This window comes from Macaca mulatta, chromosome 7, assembly GCF_049350105.2.
Source record: "Macaca mulatta isolate MMU2019108-1 chromosome 7, T2T-MMU8v2.0, whole genome shotgun sequence".
NCBI classification, from domain to species: Eukaryota; Metazoa; Chordata; class Mammalia; order Primates; family Cercopithecidae; genus Macaca; species Macaca mulatta.
In genome coordinates, this window is record NC_133412.1 from 57,186,216 (window position 1) to 57,208,300 (window position 22,085).

The window sequence follows — 22,085 nt, forward strand, 5'->3', positions numbered from 1 at the left end:
TCTAGCCTGGGTGACAGAGTGAGACCCTGTCTCAAACAAACAAACAAAAAACAGGCCAGGTGCAGTGGCTCATATCTGTAATCCCAGCACTTTGGGAGGCCGAGGCAGGCAGATCACTTGAGGCAGGAGTTGGAGACCAGCCTGGACAACACAGAAAAACCCTGTTTCTACAAAAAATATGAAAGAATTAGTTGGGTGTAATGGTGAATGCCTGCAGTCCCAGCTAGTCAGGAGAGGTCGAGGCTACAGTGAGCCAAGATCACACCACAGCACTCAAGCCTGGGTGACAGGGTGAGATCCTGTCTCAAAAAATTAAAATAAATAAATAAATAAATAAATAAATAAAGTTTAAAAAATGTGGCCCTGTAGGATACTTAAAGTTACATATGTAGCTTACATTATATTTCTAGTGGATAGTCCTGTTTTACATATTCCTTCCAGTATTTATATCTGTTTTTCCATGGTAAATGCTTTTATTGTTGTCTGTTTTCCTGCCAACTTTTTATTTAAAAAATATAAAAACTATGCATACAACATATATGTATAATCCTTTTTCTGAGGGCTGAACCATTTGAAGGTAAATAGTGTAATGCTTCCCCCACTAAATACTTCAGTCATGCATCTCCTAAGAACACGGACATTCTCTTACATAACCGTAACATCATTACACCTAGGACATTTAACATCAATAAAATAAAATTAGCTGATGCACAGATCATATTCAAATTTCTTCAAGTTTTAATGAATAAAATAATCTTTACAGCTGTTTTTTTTTTTTTTTTAAATCCCAGATCCAATCAACATTCACACATTGCATTTGGATGTCATATGATTTAGTATTTTTTTTTTTTGAAAAAAAAATGTTTTTTCATTATAGAGACAGGGTCTCACTATGTTGCTGATCTTGAACTCTTGAACTGAAGTACCTCCTGCCTCTGCCTCTCACAGTGCTAGGATTGAAAGCTCACCATGAGCCCAGCCTGTGTGTTTTAGTCTTTTTTATTTTATTTTTCATGACATTGATATGTGTGTGTGTGTGTGCGTGTGTGTGTGTTTGGTTTTTAGACACAAAGCCTCATGCTGTTGCCCAGGCTAGTGTGCAGTGGTGCAATTATAGCTTACTACAGCCTTGAACTCCTGGGCTCAAGTGATCCTCCTGCCTCAGACTCCTGAGTAGATGGGACTACAGGTGCGCACCACCATGCCCAGCTAATTATTACTATGATTTTTGCTAGAGACAGGATCTCTGATCTCCCTATGTTGCCCAGGCTCGCTTCAAACTCCTAGGCTCAAGTGATCCTCCTGCCTCAGTCTCCTGAAGTGCTGGGATTATAGGTGTGAGCCACTACTCCCAGCCGATACATATATTTTTAATTGAAAATATTTTATTGCTAAAAGACATTGATATTTTTGAAGAGTATATGCAGTAGTGTGTTGGAGCTGGCTCATGCCAGCCTGCACGTGCCAATTGTTAGCCTCTGTTCCCAACTCTGCTTCAGTGATGTCCAGGTGGTGGTTTGAAAGTGGCCCTGCCAGCATCACCTACCAGGCTCCTCTGAGACCTCTTCATACGTAGGCTTCAAATTTGGCTTGCCTTTAGCAAGAATTCCCCCACCTTGATATCTGATCAAATTCTTCATTCTGAAGAATGATATCTGAAGTCCTTGGCCTGACTTTAATAAAAACCTCGTTAGGCCAGTTTAGCAAGAATTCCCCTACTCTTGATATCTCCTCTTAGTAATTTTCCATCCACTGACCCCCTTCCTTGACCCATTGACTACAAATCCCCACCTGTCCCTGTTGTATTTATAGCTGAGTTCAATCTCTCTCCCCCAAGAAACAGTCTTGGCCTCTATTGCATTTGAGTAAACCTACTATTTTAAACAAGTGTTCCAATTTTACCATTTTTAACAAGTATTCCAATCGTTTTTCTCTTCAACAGCAAATAATGCTACACATCAGGACTCAATCCCCCACCCCCAAAACCAGTTTAACATTTACTAGCATACCACTGAGTTACAGACCAGTTGTCTCACAGAATGTCCCATACTCTGAAATTGTCTGTTGGTTCCTCCTGATTAGATTCAAGCACTTTGATGCATAACATAGGTGATGTTGTGGCTCATGATGCCCTTTATTTCTGTTTTGTCCAACACTGAAAATTCTAGGTCACGCCTGTAATCCCAGCACTTTGGGAGGCTGAGGCGGGTGGATCACGAGGTCAGGAGTTCGAGACCAGACTGACCAACATGGTGAAAGCCTGTCTCTACTAAAAGTACAAAAACTAGCTGGGATCACGCCACGGCACTCCAGCCTGGGTGACAGAGCAAGACCTCCGTCTCGAAAAAAAAAAAAAAAAAAAGAAAGAAAAGAAAAGAAAATTCTAGGACCTCACGGCCCCCTATTCCTTTCCCAACCTCCCATTCCTCTCCCCTGCTTCATTTCTTCCATGGTTGTAATAATCATCTGTCATATTATATTTTTTACCTCTTAGTCTATCTCCCTCTAGAACGCAAGCTCGTGACGGCCAAGAGTTTATCTGTTTTGTTCACTGCTGAGCCAAGAGCCTATTAGAGTGCTTGGCATGTAGGACTTGCTCAGTGAATATTTGTAGAGTGAGAGAATGAATGGAAAGCAAAGCAAAAGTGGCCAGTTTAACTAATTGTAGTTGCTCCACCGATTTTTCTCCTTCGATATGGCTATCGGTTATAAAGCAGATCATGAGTTCTCAGGACATGGCAAAAAACAGACACATTCTCAAACAACACATCAATCACAAAGGACATTAGAAGGGAAAAACAATAAAAGCTTGATTTTCTGGTGTGCTTGAGGGTGTGTCTGAAGTTGGATGTTTTTGTGAACTGCACACTAGGAGGTTAAGATGCTATATCTCTGGGCAGAGAAGAAAGGTCATAGGATTGGAGGCTGGGTGTGGTGGCTCATGCCTGTAATCCCAACACTTTGGGAGGCTGAGGTGAGTGAATCACCTGAGGTCAGGAGTTTGAGAACAGCCTGATCAATATGGTGAAACTCCGTCTCTACAAAAAACACAAAAATTACTGGGGCATAGTGGTGTGCCAGACCAGTCATTCTCTTACATGGCCTTGCAATCTTTCAAAAATGCAAACTAGTCCAATTATACAACCTCCTTTCAGGGCTTCCCGTGGGCCTAAGGACAAAGTCCCAGATCCCAGCTACTTGGGAGGCTGAGACAGAAGAATTGCTTGAACCCGGGAGGTGGAGGTTGCAGTGAGCCAAGATTGTACCTGCACTCCAGCCTGGCAACAGAGTGAGGCTCTGTCTCAAAACAAACAAACAAACAAACAAACAACAACAATAATAATAATAATAAAAGAAAAGAAAAGTCATAGCCCAAGAGTCTGGGTTAGCAAATCTCAGTTATTTTATCTGTAAAATGGGGCTAACAGCACAGGCTTTGAATAATAAAATGAGACTAAAATGACAACCATTCTTTTTTATTAAACAATTTTTTTTCTTTTTGGTGAGCTGAGACTTTTTTTTTTTTTTTTTTTTTTTTTCCAGACCAACCATTCTCTTACATGGCCTTGCAATCTTTTAAAAATGCAAACTAGTCCAATTATATAACCTCCTTTCAGGGCTTCCTATGGTCCTAAGGACAAAGTCCCAGGTCTGATGCTGCTCTCTGCAGCCAGCCATTTGGTGGTGGTGGTGGGTCACTGTACTTAGCCTTACACAAGCTTGTCTCTCTGCAAGAAAGACATGTCCACCCCAACCAGGAAAACTCTTCCAAGATTCTCCTCCTCCAGTAAGGCTCTCTAGGCCCTCAGAGCAGCACAGACCCTGGGATCCATACCCTATGGCCCTCCCTGCCTGTTTCTGGATGTACAAAGTATTTCTTTGTGCCTTGTCTGTAGCAGCAAAATATCAAAACAACCTAAATGACCATCAATACAGAGGATTGGCTAAATAAATAAATTCCTCTGCAGCTGTAAGCAAGAATGAGGATGCTTCTGTTTTAATAGAGAATGATCTCCAAGATATATTATGAAGGAGAAAAAAGAATGATACTGAGCAGTATATAGTATGCTGGAGAATAGTATGCAAAGTCTGCTTGTGTTTATGGACTGCCTGTGGACCTAGACACAAGAAATGGGTGGAAATGTTGCCTTTGGAAGGGGAACTAGGTGGCTGGGGAACATTTCACTGTGCACTCCTTGTATCTGCGGATTTTGTAACTTGTGAGCATAGTACCTTTCAGAAACAGATGTTATCAACTCTGCCTCTCTTGCCCTGGGGGAGATTAGACATGAAAACAAACCATCCTATGGTAGGTAAAACCAGACAACAGTCACAAGATGAACACAGGCCCAATTTGAAGAAATAGGGACTTGGGAAGGCTTCCTTACAGGGATAGTGTTTGAGCTGGGCCCAGGAGAATTCTGGAAGGGAAAGTGGATGGGTATGGAGGGGATAGGGTGAAGGTGGCCTAGACAGAGCCACTGTGAAAGCATGCAAGTGACCAGGAAAAGGCACCAGCTTACCTTTGCTTGGTGCTCTATTTTGTAGGCAGTTTGTTGAAACTGGCGAATCTCTCGGATAATATGGGATATCTGTGGGAAGGAAGGAGAGTTTCAGAACACAGTTTGCTCTCCTAGTTCTACCCCCCACGTTGCAGAACTGAAGGGGCACCAACAGCGAAATCTGAAGTCAGCCTCTTCATTCCATACGTGTTGCCTCCTGGAAGGTCCCACGGAGGCATCATGTGTGTTTGTTTTTAGTTTTATTTTTTGAGATGGAGTCTTGCTCTGTCACCCAGGCTGGAGTGCAGTGGCGTGATCTCGCCTCAGTGCAACCTCTGTCTCCTGGGTTCAAGCGATCCTCCTGCCTCACCCTCCTGAGTAGCTGGGACTACAGGTGCATGCCACCACACCCAGCTAATTTTTGTATTTTTAGTAGAGATGGGGTTTCACCATATTGGCCAGGCTGGTCTCGAACTCCTGACCTCAAGTGATCCACCTGCCTCAGCTCCCAAAGTGCTGGGATTATAGGTGTGAGTGACGACACCCAGCCTCATGTTTTTTTCTTTTTTCTTTTTTTTTTTTTTTTTTTTTTTGAGACGGAGTCTCGCTCTGTCGCCCAGGCTGGAGTGCAGTGGCGCGATCTCGGCTCACTGCAAGCTCCGCCTCCCGGGTTCACGCCATTCTCCTGCCTCAGCCTCCCGAGTAGCTGGGACTACAGGTGCCCACAACCGCGCCCGGCTAATTTTCTGTATTTTTAGTAGAGACGGGGTTTCACCGTGGTCTCGATCTCCTGACCTTGTGATCCGCCCACCTCGGCCTCCCAAAGTGCTGGGATTATAGGCGTGAGCCACCGCGCCCGGCCTTTTCTTTTTTCTTAAATCAGAAATCTGCTTCCAAGACTTGTCGAGATTCTGTAGGTGAATTACACTATGTGACTGAGAGAAGAAAAAAATCTCCTTTAATTAGTGGCATAAGCTACCTAACATCACTAAAACAAAACCCTACGACTCCAGCAAAAGTTAAAGGCATCTGCCACTTCCTTAGTGCCTGCTGTACACAAGACATCATGAAAAGGGGCTTTCGCTCTTCAGGATGGTGTCTGAAGAAACCCTTTCCATCCAACAAAAATCGAATGTAGAGGCCCATTATATAAAACTGGTGCAAGTAGAGGCTTTCCAGTTGAAGTGAGAGGGCAGAAGGGGACGGTTAGAATCCTGTTTCTGATGGGAGAAGTCTCCTCATCCCTTATCCCAGGTTCTTGATTTTTCTGGGAAAATTGGAAACTTATTCTTTTAGGAGGTGCTGTGTAAGTGGTTTTACTTTGTCCACATCAAGCGTCAATATGAACAATACAGATGGGTGTGAATAACAGTGTGGGGCTCTGGAGTCACCTGGACCTGGGCTCCAGACCTAGCTCTGCCTTTTACTTGTGGGGTGACCTTGGGCTGCTCACTTGACCTCACCCAGGCTCAGTCTGCTCATCTGAATGGTGCAGAATAAGAGCAGCTACCTCTCAGACTGTCAGGACTAGAGGAGGAAATGCCTGTGAAAGCATGGTTCAGGGCCTGCCAGATTCTAACTGCTCATCAATGATAGTGATGGCTCTCATTGGGAAGCTGGACCCAGGCTCCCAAATGGTGGCACCCTATGCAGCGGGTTGAGCCTTGGAGGGCAGAGTGTGGGTGGGCCCCAGGTTGAGTCATCTGGGCTTCGACACCCCCCTTCCCCTGCCTGGCTGGGGGGAACGCACCATCCTCATCTTGGAGAAGTTGACCAGGCCGTCTTCCGTGTAATTGGGCGTCCCCTCCTCGATGAAGGCCAGGTCGGTGAGGTACATCCCCAGGTAAGGGACACAGGGTGGGTCACAACTTGGAAGCAAACGGAATTAACAAAAGTTTTTCATTTAAAAAAAGGTAACGTCTACCAAGAACAGAACATCCCGCATGCACCTTTTGCTTTGCTAGAGGCAAAGGGACTTGTAGTCACCAAGAATCACACTATACTCTAGGACTGACTATTCTACAAGCCTAGGACTGTCAGCTGGGTCTCAGGGCCAGTCCTCTGGGGTGGTGAGGGCGACATGGTACTGACTGGGGCCTCTTATACCCACTGGGGCATCTCAAATTGTCTCTTTCCTTCCCGAGCCAGAAGGTCCTCCCCTACCTGTCTGCCTTCTGTCCCAGTCAGTCCTTGGGCTCTGTCACCAGCCCCTCTAAACTCACCTTTCCTCTCTCTCCTTGAGCCTCTCCCATCCAGATCTGCCCCCTGAATCACCTCCCGGAGGGCTCTGCAGCCCCAGCCACCCCACTCCTGCCAGTACCCTATCTGACTCCCTTGTCTCTGCTCCCTGAGACCTCTGTCTCCACTGGCATCTCCCGCCCACCTAAGCACTGGGCTTGGGTGCCAGGGCAGGGAACCCTTGCTCTCTGAGATCACTTTCCTGAAAGTAATCGTAGCTTCGGGGCAGGAGGTTGGGTGATAGTTTCCATAGTTGGTGACTCTTGGGGGACTACATCTTTGGGAGCGGGGCCCCTGGAGTGATGGGCCATGCCTCTCTGATTTTTGGTCCAAAGCAGGGGCTCCTGTTACTGCTCCTTCCCAGCATGTTCTGGTGCCCCTGGCTGGATGCTGGGTAAGGGTTGATGGAGGCTGTGATGGAGCCTGGCAGCTGTTATGTGCTGGCAGGGCTCCCTTTAGCTCCTTCTGGGGCCTCCTCCCCAGTGCTCTGCCACCTCCTCTCAGCTCAGCACACAGATGCGGTGGCATCATCGAGCACAGTGCAGTGACCCTCATTCCCAGCCCATCTCACCTTTGTCTCCTTATGGCCGCCTGGCAACCCTGCTAACCTGGAGGAAGGGGAGGCCGGGAGGATGATAGAGCAAGAGTAGAAACCTGGGCCTTGTCCCTCACCTGCCTACTGTGTGACCCCGTGCCAGGCCTTTCCCTCTCTGGTCCTCAGGCTCCTCATGTATAAAGCAATGATGCCAGCTAAGACAATTTTAGGTGGTCTGACAGCTGATTTTAGGTGACTTACAGGCACAATATTAAATAACATGAATTCACGTGGTAAGAAACATTGGATTTTTACTTTTCCCCCTTCTGCTCAGGGAGAGTGCCTCATTTGGTGATAGTGTGACTTTGACACTTTTGACACTTGCCATTCTCCTTTCACATTTTATCTTTTTAAACAAATAGCGACAGGTGTCAGAATCAGAGTGTTGGCAAGCATCAGTATTTGGCCAGAATTCAATAACATTATTTTGTTTTTACCATATATTTTTTAATGGCATTCTTGTATTTACAGCAAGTATGCTGGTTTTCCATTTGTCATGATATAAAAATTTCCTGCTTATATATTTTTGGGAAAAAGTGAATTAATGTAAAGAGGCTGTTAGGTAAACACAAGTACAGTTGGCACAGTATGGCGAAGTCGTGAAGGAGGCAGATGCCTGGCGTTAGGGACACAGCAGGCAAAAGTGTTTTTCCAAATGTAGGGCTGACCCTGTCATGGGTGTTGAAATCAATTTAGAGGGTGTAGACTAGAATTTTTAAAAAGTCAAAAAGGGCCGGGTGTGGTGGCTCACTCCTGTAATCCCAGGGAGTGGGATTTGAGAGGTTGAGGTAGGAGGATCACTTGCATCCAAGAGTTCAAGACCAGCCTAAGCAACATAGTGAGACCCCATCTCTATTTAATTGAAAACAAATAAAAATAACAAGTGAAAAAGAAAATATCTGACTTCATCAAATGGAATAAAGGTATATATTGTTTTGTGGAATTTTTTCTCCTGTAATGCATATATGCATTTGTATACAGACTTGTAATTTCAAATATATATATTTACTGTGGTTTGTGATTAAAAAAGAGTAAGGATCATCCAGCCACTGGAGGGGCTGCTCTGCATCCTTCCATTCCTTCTAGTCCATGATTATTACATGCTCAGGTCTTCATTTCCTTTCTTTTTTTTTTTTTTTTTGTCAGGGTCTCACTGTTACCTAGACCGGAGTGCAGTGGTACAATCACAGCTCACTGCTGCCTTGACTTCTTGGGCTCCAATGGTACTCCTGCCTCAGCCTCCTAAGTAGCTGGACTACATGCACGCACCACCATACCCAGCTAATTTTTGTATTTTTGGTAGGGACAGGGTTTTGCCATGTTGCCAGGCTGGTCTGGAACTCCTGAGCTCAAGTGATCTGCCCGCCTCGGCCTCCCAAAGTGCTCAGATTACAGATGTGAGCCACTGTGCCCAGCCAGCTCTTCATTTCCTTTCCATCATTCTCCAAGTCTGAAGCCCAGGATTATGAGTCTGATGGAGAAATAATCCAAAGATCTGAGAAGTAACTCTGGGGTTGTAAGGCTGTGGCAGTGTAGACTAGTGGGTTCTGAGAGGTGCTGTCCCCCTTCACCCTGCCACCTGCACGTGTGACAGTAGCCAGGTAGCCATGGAGTGCTCTAAGGATAGAAGGGAGAACGGGAGGCCTGGTGACTGCGAGCTGACTGCAAATGATCAAAGGACTCAGTGTTTCTCAAGGCTTTTGGGGGTTTCTGAACACCCAGACCAGTGAAAAGGATCCGAGGTCCTCTGATCACTGAGGGTCGACTTCCCCTGGTACTTATGGGGAGTCATGGTCCAGTTGTGGGAAGGTGGTGGATTTGCAATCGAATCACTTGCAAGTAGCATGCCCAGCCCCAGTACTAACCTCTGTCCCTATTTACTACCTCTATGGCAGGGATGTCCAATCTTTTCGCTTCCCTGGGCCACATTGGAAGAATTGTCTTGGGCCACATATAAAATACACTAACACACTAATGATAGCTAATGAGCTGAAAAAAAAATCACAAAAAAAATCTTAATGTTTTAGGGAAGTTTACCAATTTGTGTTGGGCTGCATTTAAAACCACCCTGGGCCACATGCGGCCCTTGGGCCACAGGTTGGACAGGCTTGCTCTGTAGTGAGGGGCCATGAAAGAGGGGATGAGAGCACACTGAATCACACACACACACACACCCCCATCCGAAATTCACAGCCATGTGGGCAAATGTATGGAGTTGCCAGAGTGGGACAGAGGACTGCTGGAGGGCCCTGCAGGGAGACATGGCATGGGGACTGAGCCACACCGAGCCTCTGAATGAACAGGGAAGCATGTTGGGGCTTCCTGTAGGCAAGATACCCAACAACAGGCCAGTCCTGAACCTTCCATATGGGCCTTTTGGCCTCTCTCGGGTGAGGGCCAGCTCTTGCCTATTGAGCAGAGCTGATACAGGGGTGGCTTCCTCTTCTGGCAGAGCCCTCACAGGTCTGCAGCTAGCATTTTAGGGAGCAGAGAGGAAAGTGTCCCACCCCTAGCCTGAAAGCTGTTTCTGGTTTCTGGGCAAGGCCTTGTGGCACTCCCATGCATGGTGACACCTGACCTTGCCTGTGGTTGTTTGGAGCCCCCAAACTGGATGTTTCTTTCCACCAAGATGCTCCTGATGATGTTAAATGGAATAAGGGAAATTATGGGGGACAAGCTACTGCTGGCATGAGGCAGCTGCCCACGCTCTATACCGAACTCCAGGAAACCGACCCGTGACAAGCACTGAGTCCATCTCTCCTTCCTCCTTCTCTCCGACTTTTCTCTTCCCTGTACTGCCCTGGCTGTGGGATGGGCCACTCTCTCTTACAAGTTTCTGCCGACTGTAGTTGGGGATCTCTTCTCTTCTATCTTGAGGCCTGGGATGGGCATTCAGGGAGGGCGTGAGGGCCCTTGAGGCTGGGCCGTGTGGGCTGAATCCCCTGGGGCCAGGGTCCAAGGTTCTGGCACAAGGTACAGGGTGATTAGGTAGGTGGTCTTTGAAAAAAACACTGCGATGGGGTGGGGGTGGAAAGTCCCATTTTACCACTGGGTTGCTACTCTGCTCTGTGGTCACAGGCAGAAAATAAAGATAGAGATAGATATTTGGCTTTGCTGGAACCCCTGAAATTCTAGAGCTCAGCCTTTGGGCTCATCATATCCATATAGATAAATTGATTCTCACCCTGATTAAAGGGTATAGGGGATGGCCTGGCAGTCAGCTAGCTGACACACTCCTCCATGGCTGTTCCCATCCTTAATTCAGGGGAACAAAGGGGAAAAGCTTTCACTGCAGCAGCCTACAGTAACAGTGTGTCCCACATGTTCCTCTAAATCAAGGACTTCCTATTCAAATTAAACACAAAATGTGCAGATATGAAAGTGTGTGCTCGGTTGAGATTAGACAGGGTAGTCAAAACTGGAATCGGCCCCAAAAGAGCTGGTGACCACATTTTACCGCTAAATTCAGTTCTCAACCAAATTCTTGTTGCCTGGAGCTGTGGAAAGGTTCTGATTGCTGGGAGGTTGGGAGGAGGGAACAGTCATGGGACTTCGCCAGGATGTAGGCTTGGGGAATGAAAAGGGGAGATGAGGCCACTCTCAGGGCACCCGGCAGGGACTGAAGGGGCACACACAGTTAGGGCTGTTGTAGGTGGGGCAAGGGACATTTAAGAGAATGGCTGGCGGGGTGTTGATTTAGGGTTTGGTGGTGAAGTCTTGGCTGGGAAAGGCAATAAGGCCATTTTCCAGCCTGGATGCTGGTAGAAATTGGATATTTTTTCTTTTTTCCTTTTTCTTTCTTTTTGAGACAGAGTCTTGCTGTGTCACCCAGGCTGGAGTGCAGTGGCGCGATCTCGGCTCACTGCAACTTATGCCTCCCGGGCTCAAGCGATTCTCTGCCTCAGCCTCCCAAGTAGCTGGGATTATAGGCATGCACCACCATGCCTGGCTAATTTTTGTATTTTTAGTAGAGACAGCGTTTTGCCATGTTGGCCAGGTTGGTTTCTAGCTCCTGACCTTAAGTGATCTGCCCGCCTCGGCCTCCTGAAGTGCTGGGATTACAGGCGTGAGCCACTGTGCCTAGCCTGATATTGGATATTTTAACGAAAAGCTGAAAAAGATGCCTGGGACATATGAACGGGCTGCAGACCAACATGGTGAGGCCCATAGCATGGCTGCTTGTCTGGGAAGGTCATTGGCTATGCCCATGGACTACCACCTTGCTACTCTTGCCCCCGTCCCCCACCTAGTGAAACAGACGCTCAGTATTCATGCAACATCACTCTTTGTGAAAACCTTAGAGCCTCAGGAGAGGGGGTGCGGGAAGCATTTTCCCCAGGTTTCCCCAGTCCCTCCCTCCTCTGCGTGCTTTGCCTATGTCTCTGTAAGTCCAGAACCTGGTTTGCATAAAGCTCTTAGCTCCCAGAGGCCCGCAGGCCACCTCTGCCCTGTGCTGCAGGGACTAGGAGAATGTGGGAGAGACACTTACACGGGCCCGCAGGCCACCTGAAAGAGGGAAGACGGTCAGGATGGGGACTCAGACAGAAAGGGGGGCCCCAGAGGCAGTGGAGGCAGCGGTGGTGGCGGCAGCAGATCAGGAAGCCAGCCATGTGAGGAGGTGGATGGAGTGGTGCCCCGGGGGCGGACGGACAAGTTGGTGAATGCACGGAGGGGCAGCTCCCCACAAGCACAGTCCACAGGGGCTCTGGGGAGCCCAGGCAGAAGAGAGACGGCCGGACAGCACAGATGGGTGCAACATCTGTCTGAGAACACAAATAAAGTGGAGATGGTCAAGGCGATGGCACACAGAGCTGGCGAAGGACAGACCAAGTATGGCAGGAAGAAAACGAGGAGGCAGACGAGGCTGGCAGAGGGGGTGAGCAGTCCGTCAAAGCCACTGTGAAGGGCTGGAGGTTTTGGCTGGCCCCATCCTCAGGGTCTGGGGGTAGTAAACTCTGGTGGTCCCTGCATCAGCCATGATCATGGGAACACCAGGAAGGGAGGAGAGGCTTCCTAAGCTATACAGGGAACCGGGACCCCAGGGGTCTCGCCGGGTCTCTCCAAAGTGTGGCAAGTAGCCAGTCAGGCAAGGAGAGGAACGGACACTCACTCAATGAAAGGAAGGTTGAGACTAGTGCTGAAGCCTGAGTAAGCACCTAATGAGAGTGACAGAAGCAAACCCCCCATTTCGTGTGAGTGTGCAGCCACAGTGTGTGCAGATGGGCTGAATCAGTGCTTCCCTGGGAGAGCTTGTCTGGAGCCCAGGGCAAACCTTGCCAAGCTCTGGAGGCCAGCCTGGGCCAGTCCTGGTGCTAGGCCATGGCCACATGGCCTTGGACCAGTCACTAGCTCTTCAGTTTCTTTGTCTGCAATAACAGGATGTGGGAGGCAGCCTTATCCTGGTGGTTCTCAAGGGGGGAGGATTTTGCCCCCTAGTGGACATTTGGTAATGTCTGGAGACAGTTTTGGTCGTCACAACTGAAGGGGGTGCCATTAGCATCTCACAGGTAGAGGCCAGAGATGCTGCTAAAGATTCCACAGTGCACAAGACAGTCCCCCTCAACAGAGGATCATTGTAGTCAAAATAGCAAGGGTGCTGAGGCTGAGGACCCCGCCTTATGGGCAATGTTGATGGCGTTAAACACACAATGTCTAGGCAAGTCCTTTACAAACTTTAAGTATGATTATTGTAAAACAGTATTTTTTTGATTCCAAGATGCCACTGTCTATAAAATGAAAGCATATTTTGATGATGAATTCTCAAGTGAAAAAGGAAACACAATCATGTTAAATAAACAACACTGACTTTAAGACATCTCCTGATGTCAGAATTATTAAAATGTAAAAAGAAAACGTACATTTTAGAATCGAGACATCTGGCACCACTATTATTATCATCACAGCTACTAGGCTTTCAGGGATCCCAGCATGATTCCTGTGCTTCTCCCAGGAAATGCCAGCAAACTCTGGAGTTTCTCTGGCAGACCATGGAGGACTCCACCATTGGGGTCCAGGAAATGTAGGGGTCTTGTGGGTAGACAGATGAACAGACAGACAGACAGACCTCCTGCTCTGGCTGGGGGTGGCACGTGAATGCCTCTGCAATGCGGGTCTATGATTTTACAAATAACAGTGACAAAACGACAGACACTTACTTTTTCAGAGCTTCTCTGAGATTCTTAAATCTGCCCTCAGATGACACAAGCTTTTGGAGCTTATCAATCAAAGCTTTAGTCTAGAAGGAATCAGAAGCATTTACTAACACACAGCACACACCAAGGCCCGGGACCTCAGGCCCACACTCCAGCATGCTGCCCGCCAGGGTTCCAGAATTGCATTCCCTTGGGATCTGGGGGCCTCCCGTGTTTGGGCACCTTGCTCCTGAACTCCTCAGGAGTTGGGCATGGGTCCTTGTTGAGTGTGCCTGTGCTCACACATCTCTCAGAAGCAAGGAAGTGGATGTGAGGGACCTGAGTGTGGATTTGGCCCTGGGAAATGTTGCAGGAGCCCGACACCTGGGCAGTTTAGGACTTGCTGGGTGACTCCCAGGAGCCTACGCTGAGAGCAGGAAATGGCAGATTTTTGATTTTCCTGATCTTTCTCATGAACTACACCCAAAGGATGTGACCCTCATCTCACATGTTCCCTTTTTCACATCAGAAACACCACCCAAATTTAAGGATCAAGAAAAAAGATGGGAGACGAACTGATCATCAGAAAAGAAAAGGCCTGGCTGGAGAGAGGAAGCCCCAGAGCAAAGGGCTTTGCCAAGTGACCCCGCTAGGCCCAGCACACACATCAGGCTGCAGGCGAGTTTCAGTGGCTAGAGTCTGTCTGACCCACGGAGCGCCCTGGGTCAAGCCTGGCTTTGTGCGCTGTGGAGCCTGAGGGAAGGTCCTTTCCCTCAGGGGTCCTCAGCTCCCTCATTGATAAAATGGTGAGATAGGTTAGAGACTTCCTTTGCAGCTCTGTTCCTCAAGATTCAGAATGTGGCTGAGAAACCACCGGAGCACAGCGGTACGTCGCGCCACCAGAGCCCTAGTCAGCCTGAAGGGGAGACAGGCCCTGGAGGCCAAGCACATGCCCAATCTTGGGGTCAGATTTCTGCTGAGAAACTTGTCTACTGAAAAGGACAATCTAAGTCTCCATTCTGACAGGAGGAGATCTGTGTGCTCTTCAAGGGGAAAGAAGGGCTGAACGTACCATTCAGTTCCGTGCCTTATCAACGAGCAGAAAAAGCCTAGCCACCTGGTGTGGACTAATCCTGTTCAGAGCACAACTGTGTTCCGGATCTGACACGCAACGGAATAGCACACAGCACACAGAGTCAAGGCAGATGATTCTGCTTTCACTTGAGATGTCTGCTCTCCAATGACTGGCGAAGGCTGGATGCCCTGGCCCACCTCTGTTCTAGATCTCAGCTTCCCTCCTGCACTTGCCCCTTTCCAGAGCTGCACCCTCCTTCCTCTTCCTCTCCATCCACCTGCAGAGGAATGACCTGATATGGCTTGAGGTCAGAGGCGGGGGCTGAGTCAGGAAACCTAGGGCTTCCTCAGCCTCTGTCACCTACCCTTGGCATGCCGACTGGCAAATCACCACTCCTCTTGCCTGTCTGGCCCTCAGGGTCCCCATATGGAAAATGGGAGGGTAAATCCAGGTATTCCCTAGGGCAATACTAGCTCAGATATTCTAGAATTGTGGGAGACACAGAAGCTTGATCAGGAGGTCCCGGTAGAGCCATGTAGCTCTAGATGAAGTGTCACCGTGCTCTGAGGCCGTGAAAATGTGCAGAAGATATTCCGGGACCAATTTGTGGCTCTGAACTGGTCACATTTTTAACTTCCTCCACATCCCCATGCTTGCTGTGTATGGCTGCTCCTCTTTGGGTTGTCATGCTCTCTCCAGGAAGGAGGTCTATGGCCTGGGAAGCCACAGAATTTTCTCAGCTGCTGCTTAAAAAGTATGTTCCAAGTTGAAGCAGTTCAAGTATCTATCTTCTAGCTGGGCCAGGAGCTTCTATCCTTTGATGCTCCATGGGATACCAAGCCTCTGGGATCTTGGGTGTCTCTGTTAGAGTGTGGACACCAGCAGGCAGACATGAGGGGCCCTTGGAATATGTGATTGAGAGCAGGGACCAAGCAAGGAGCCTTGGAGTCAATGTCAGGAAGAAAGATGATTTTGTGGTCTCCAAAATTCCATCACTTCCTGTTCACCAAGCGGAGGACTTCTGGCTGGCCAAGAATATTCCCTCCCAGAGAGGCCAAAATCTATTGTTAGCCAAGGCGAGGCTTTTGTTTCCAGGAGAGGCGACACACAAATCCATGTTAGTCATTGTACTGTCCTATGGAAGAGCATCATCATCAGATCCTGTCTTGAGGTTTGTTTTTGTTTGTTTGTTTGTTTTTTCAAAGAGGATGGGGAGAGGGGTTAAAAGAAGAAAGGGGAAATGAAAAGTCCCAAATGAAACCCAGCTGCCTGACTCTTGCCAGGGGTTGAACCAGACTTGGACATAATGCTTTTCTGCTGTGGTGAGCACATTTAAGCGAGCAATAAGAACTGGCTGCTGAGGTTACAGTTCAGGCCATCTAAGAAACGTGGCCATTTCAGAGGGTCTCCAATGTCCATGGGACGCCTGTAGAGAGATAATGAACTGCCCCTGGCAGATGCTGAGCAGGCCATGACCAGGAACTCCCAGAAGCTCCTGGGGCCAGGTGCTGTGCAGACACACAACTCTTACACAGCTGAGGGCTGCAGAAGACAGCTGGGTCCAGACTGCCATAGAGGGTGGAGACCTCATGTGGTGCCAAAGGCACTTTTGATTTTTGAACCAGGCCAGCTGACCCTAAGTCCAGAAAGACATCCTAGAACACAGGCTGAATCACATGCCCTGACCACCGAGTGTCCTTGATTTGCACTCTCTGCAGAGAACAGAAGATTTCAGGATGGCCAAGCTCATTCCCTCCCAAATCCATGAGGAAGGTGGTGCTGGAGATCGAGACCAAGAAATGCAAGGAGTGTGGGTTCCAGGAAGCCTAAGTGGGGTGGGAAACTGAAGCCTGGTCTCCAGGGCCTCTGGAAAAGATGATGTCATTCCCATAGTACAGGGGAGAAGGAGAGAGAGATTTACCTGGAATGGGCCCCCAGATTGTGGCAAGGGCCCTGCCTGAACCTTGACAAGCCAAATGAGGTTGGGTGACTTGGAGGTTCTGCAGAGCCTTGCTCAACACCTGCCTCTAGGAGTTCATGACAGTATGTACCATGTTTGGCTGGATGTGCCTGCAGCTCTGAGCTCCTGTGCTCCTGAGCTCTGCTCTTTCCTGGAGCCCGCAAACAAGAGTAGCATCTTTTACGGTCCTTGACCCCAAGCCTGGCATCTCTGTGTGCCAAGAAGCAAAAGGCCCAATCCCACTGGATTGTAATGGGGTGTCCCTGCATGTTCTGTAGTCCTGCTGTCATCAGGGGCTGGAGTGACCAGAAGGTGGGGGAAGGGTAGCAGAGATGTCCCAAGACTTTCCTGAGTTTGGCTGCTAAGTAGGGAGGATTATGGACATGCCGCCTGCTTGGTGGGTGGAATCAAGACCTGCCATTGACATGAGGAGGGTAGTGAGCAGGTGATAAAGAGAACAATGAGGGTGACACAGTATGCAAGTCCAGAGTGGCCCAGATGAGACAGGGCCCTTGGAGCCATTGGATCCCACACAGCCCACCCAGCGGTAGGATGACAGACACTGCTGCCAAGGGATCGTGCTTGGGGGCTTGCCCTGTCTACTGGGGGTGCTTGTCCGGCCTCCTGCACACATGCAGGCTGGGGTGGGGGCATCCACCAAGTGCACTAAGGAAGTGGTCCAAGTGCCTCATTGTGCTCTTCTATAAGGAGCACTGGTCCCTCCTGACCCTAATGCCTGCAACTTTATTCCTGAGGAAGAATCTATCTTATGGTTTTATGTTCATGTTTTATGTTTATGACTTTTCAGATTCATGTTCTGAGTGAAGAGGGATCGAGCCCACATTTAAGGTGATCAACTAGCTGACAGGCTCCAGGGAGCAGCTAATTCTCTGTGGCCAGAAGGGCCAGTGAAATCAGAATCCTGGGAAGGGCTTGCAGGATCATCTGACGGAAGGGTCCTCTGATGGAAGGCTCACCTGACCACAGTCTCAGCTGCCCTGCAGATCCCCATAAAGCCACCACTCTCGCCCCAACTCCAGAAGAAAAGTGTTGGGACCAATAATCACCAACATATTCTTTCCACTTTGAGGTTTTAATTACTCAAGTGGGAATTACAGTCCCACAGTCTCACTGCCACATCTGTGGGCCTGCTATCTGGTCCCAGGTGATATATGGGAAATGATTCTCTGTTTTACCTGGGAGTGTTTAGACCTCAGCCCAGTCCTTTGCCCACTTGTAGATGCCCAGTGGCCAGCCCACTGGTCTTCCTGCCCCATCCCCAATCCAGCCCCAGGGAGGCAGTGGTGCCAGCCTCGTGCCCGCACCTGCTTAGAGACTTTGAGCCATGTCTTTTTGAGCCGGAAGATTGCACTGCGGTTCATGGATGAGGTGATCTCCAGCACAGCATTGTAGTTGTGGAGGCAGCGGCAGATGTCAGCCACGGCCACCCACTTCTCGATGGCGCTCACCCTGGCATTGATGTCCTCATTGCGGATGATTTCTGAAGCAATCAAGTTACTGATCTTTAAGCCAATGCAATAAGACAGGGAAAAAGAGGAGTAAGTATTGCAAAGATGATAAATAATCACTATTTGCAGATATAATTGCCTGTTTGAAAATACAAGAAGGAATTGGACAACTGTGAGAACAATGAACAGAGCTTGCTAGGGTTGCTGGCTAAAGGTTCAATATAGAAAAATGTAAAGTTTATATATACATTAGCAATAATCAATTAGAAAATACAACAAAAATACAACCTTCCAAATAACAATGGGAATTTGTAAATACCTAGGAACTTAATGAGAACTATGTAGGATGGAAAAAACAGGTCACTAAAGGATATAAAAGGCTTGAATAACAGAGAAAGAGATCAAATTCCCAAATGGGAACGTAAATATGTCATTTTTCTGAAAGCTGATACATGTGTTTAATGTAATCCAATAAAACACTCAGGCCTGGTGCAGTGGCTCACACCTGTAATCCCAGCACTTTGGGAGGCCGAGGCGGGCGAATCATTTGAGGTTAGGAGATCGAGACCAGCCTGACAAACATGGTGAGACCCTGTCTCTACAAAACACACACACACACACACACACACACACACACACACACACACAAATTAGATGGGTGTGATGGTGCATGTCTATAATCCCAGCTACTCAGAAAGCTGGGGCAGGAGAATTACTCGAACCCAGGAGGTGGATGTTTTAGTGAGCTGAGATCGCGCCGCTGCACTCCAGCCTGGGTGACAGAGCGAGACTCCATCTCAAAAAGAAAAACAAAAAACAAAAAACAAAACAAAAACCCTGAAAACAAACAAAAAACCAAATACCAACGAGAGCTTTCTCTAGAAAAGTAATTATAGACAAAGTAATTCTAAAGTTCATCTGGAAGAACAAATAGTTAAAAGGGGCCAAATTCTGAGGGAATCCCCCATCACACAACTAGAGCTTGGACAGGACACACTTTGAAGCACTGCTGGTCTCACATACACAGTAGAAGATATCTTCTAGGACTCCATCTCCAAACATGACATGCACATGAACCAATCAAGGGCAGGTTGGACCTGGAGCAGCTGGGGTCGGGGGTGGGAAGCTGGGGCTAGAACATCAGGGAATTAGAATTGCAAGAAGCTGGAACAGCAGGAAGCAGTGGGCTTTCTGGTACATTCTTTTGTCACTTCCTAAGACTTTTTTTGTTTTGTTTTGTTTTTTGAGACAGAGTCTTGTTCTGTTGCCCAGGTTGAGTGCAGTGGTGTCATCTCGGCTCACTTCAACCTCCCCTTCCTGGGTTCAAGCGACTCTCCTACCACAACCTCCCAAGTAGCTGGGATTACAGGCACACACCACCATGCCTGACTAATTTTTGTATTTTTAGTAGAGATGGGGTTTTACTATGTTGGCCAGTCTGGTTTCGAACTCCTGACCTCAAGTGATCTGCCCGCCTCGGCCTCCCAAAGTGTTGGGATTATAGGTGTGAGCCACTGCACCCGGCCTTTGTGACTGTTTAATTATTTTAAAATAAAAAATTAAAAAAAAGACTACTACTTTAAAAAAAGGCAATAAAAGGACATTTACGGATGAATTAAATATTATAGGGCTTTATTGCTAAGAAACCTCAAAAATAATTTCTAAAGGATGCTCATCAAGAAGAATGAATTGTAAAACTACTTAAGAATGGAACTACTACTTAAGAACTACTACTTGTTATCAGGAAGGATAATAACGCACAGTAGTACATGTATTATATTTCTTAATTAAATTGAAGTTGTAGTTAAATTTTTTTCCATCGAGAGAACATGGAACTTAAAAACAGTTTTATATAAAAGTTATACTAATTTTTGAAATAAACAGATCAGTCAAATCTTCCGAGAAGAAGGATAAAAGGAGTATCTGGCAGTTCATTCTATGAAGCCAGTATTACCTTGATACTGAGACCAGAAATGGGTAACAAAAGAAAGGAAAGCTACACACCCTTTTGTTTAATATACCGTGACCACATTGGGTTTATCCCTGGAATGCAAGGATGATTGAATATTAGAAAAAAAGTATAATTGTCATTTACTATATCAACAGATTAAGGGAGGAAAACCATATGACCATCTCCACGGATGCAGAAAGAAATATTTGATAAAATTCTGTATTTGTTCATGGTTAAATCCATTAGCACCCAAGGAACAAAAGCTAATTTAAAAAAAAACCTGGTAAAGAAACAAACATCATTCCACATAGGGAAATATTAGAAGCATCTCCTTTAAAACCAAGAAGGTGGCCAAGTGCAGTGGCTCACACCTGTAATCCCAGCACTTTGGGAGGCCGAGGTGGATGGATCACCTGAGGTCAGTTCAAGACCAGCCTGTGCAACATGGTGAAACCCTGTCTCTACTAAGAATACAAAGATTACCTGGGTGCAGTGGCGTGCACCTGTAATCCCAGCTACTCGGGAGGCTGAGGCATGATAATCGCTTGAACCTGGGAGGTGGAGGTTGCAGTGAGCCGAGATTATACCACTGCACTCCAGCCTGGGCAGCAGAGTGAGACTCTGTCAAAAAAACCCAAAAACAAACAAACAAAAAAACCCCACAAAAAACCCCACAAAAAACCCAAGAAGGAGACACATGATCACCAAGTCCATTCCACGCTGTCCTGGAGAGAAACGGAACTAGGGTGAGGCAGGCGAGGTATGGGGTACAAGTGCAGAAGGGTAAGTAGCTCCTTAGATTTTGCTCTCTGGGGACCTTGCTTGTCTTACCCCAGTACCCCAGCTTGGCCATGGTCCTGAAGATCCTGGCCAGTACCAGCTAAGAGGACAAAGACATTAAAGGCAAAAGGACCAGAAAACAGCAAACAGAACTGTGCCAGGGAGAGACGAGGTAAATCGCTATTGTGCCAGCACATGTCCTGTGTATCAGAACCAAATGGTGGATTTGAACAGAGATGGCCAAATGCCAGGTCGTTACAAGGGCAGCTTCTCAGGTAGACCGTGTGCGTTCAAAATTGTACTCTGCTGTGTAATGTTGGGGATGAAATTTCCCCTCCTCGAGCCTCAGTTTCTTCATCCACAAAGTGGGAATGGCAGGATTAAATGAGATGATGCTTTTGAAGCACAGCGTCTAGCATGCGCTGAACGCTCAATGAATGCTCACTTCATATTCTTATCTTTCACTTGCTTGACTCCTGGGCACACAGTGGGACAGGGGAAGGGAGGGGACGGTGATTTGTTGCCTGGTGCTGTAAGGTGTGGTCAGATCAGGCCTCTGTCAGGATGTTTCCTGAGGCTTGGTCTCTGTCCCTCTTTCTCTCCTGAGAGGCACACAAGTCTCCTTTCTGCTGCTGTGCTTACTGCAGGAGCCACTGGGTGCCCGGGCCTAGGAGGCCCCAGAGGGCTCCTCCCCTGAGCTGCAATCCCTGGGTCTTTCTTGTTTCTTCCAGGCTGCTGAGGATCCTCCCAGGATATGGTGTGCTGGGGGCTGGGGCTGGGGGGATGTGGCCCTGGCCAAGGTGGCCAGGGCAAGTGGAATCATGTGCTCCCACCACCGGCCCTCAAAGGCTCTTTCCTCGTGTTGATGATTAAACTCAGAAGAATGAGGATGCTAAGTGCAACTGTTCTCAGGGCTGTTACGAGGCTGGGAGTGACCCATCTCTGTGGTTCAGGGGCTGGAACTTGCGCAAATGTGGGGAAGTTGCTGGGAGGGATTTTTTTCTTTCTTTTTTTTTTCTCACACAGCCGATTTGCACTGTGCAGCAATGAAAGTCATGAGCCACCACACACCGGTTAGGAGACCTCAGCATTTGCCCCTCCAGAGCCTTGGTTTCTTTGTATCTAAAAATGTGAGGACAGCCCCCATCTTTTAGTTGATGTGAGCTTTCAATGAGATTACTATGCACAAAATGCTCAGTGCTAGGCACCAGGTAGGCACCCGGTTAGGGGGCAGTGGATATTCTTATTAAAGAACATTGCAAATGCTCCCTGTGGACATGAATTGAGCCTCAGAAGGCTCTGGGACCTGTCTGGCCCCCAGTTCTCTGCTGCTCCCATGTTTCTCTGAGAAGGGATTCTGGGAGCTGGGGGTGTGTGATGCACC

General features: G+C 47.8%; 1 protein-coding gene across 22 annotated transcripts in view; it reads right to left on the reverse strand.

Annotated features, from left to right (window-relative positions):
* Positions 1–22,085, reverse strand: part of RASGRF1 (Ras protein specific guanine nucleotide releasing factor 1) — a 306,382-nt gene that overhangs the window by 12,810 nt on the left and 271,487 nt on the right. For 12 of the 22 annotated variants that reach the window (XM_077940100.1, XM_028851219.2, XM_028851218.2 and 9 more), the window contains 4 exons: positions 17,827–18,024; positions 13,491–13,570; positions 6,253–6,370; positions 4,524–4,592 (listed from right to left, as the gene is read on the reverse strand). In XM_077940100.1, coding sequence (XP_077796226.1) covers positions 4,524–4,592; positions 6,253–6,370; positions 13,491–13,570; positions 17,827–18,024 — 465 coding nt within the window. Of the gene's footprint in view, positions 1–4,482; positions 4,593–6,252; positions 6,371–13,490; positions 13,571–17,826; positions 18,025–22,085 lie in introns of all 22 variants that reach the window. The other 10 variants (XM_077940093.1, XM_077940092.1, XM_077940096.1 and 7 more) reach the window with 7 other exon arrangements.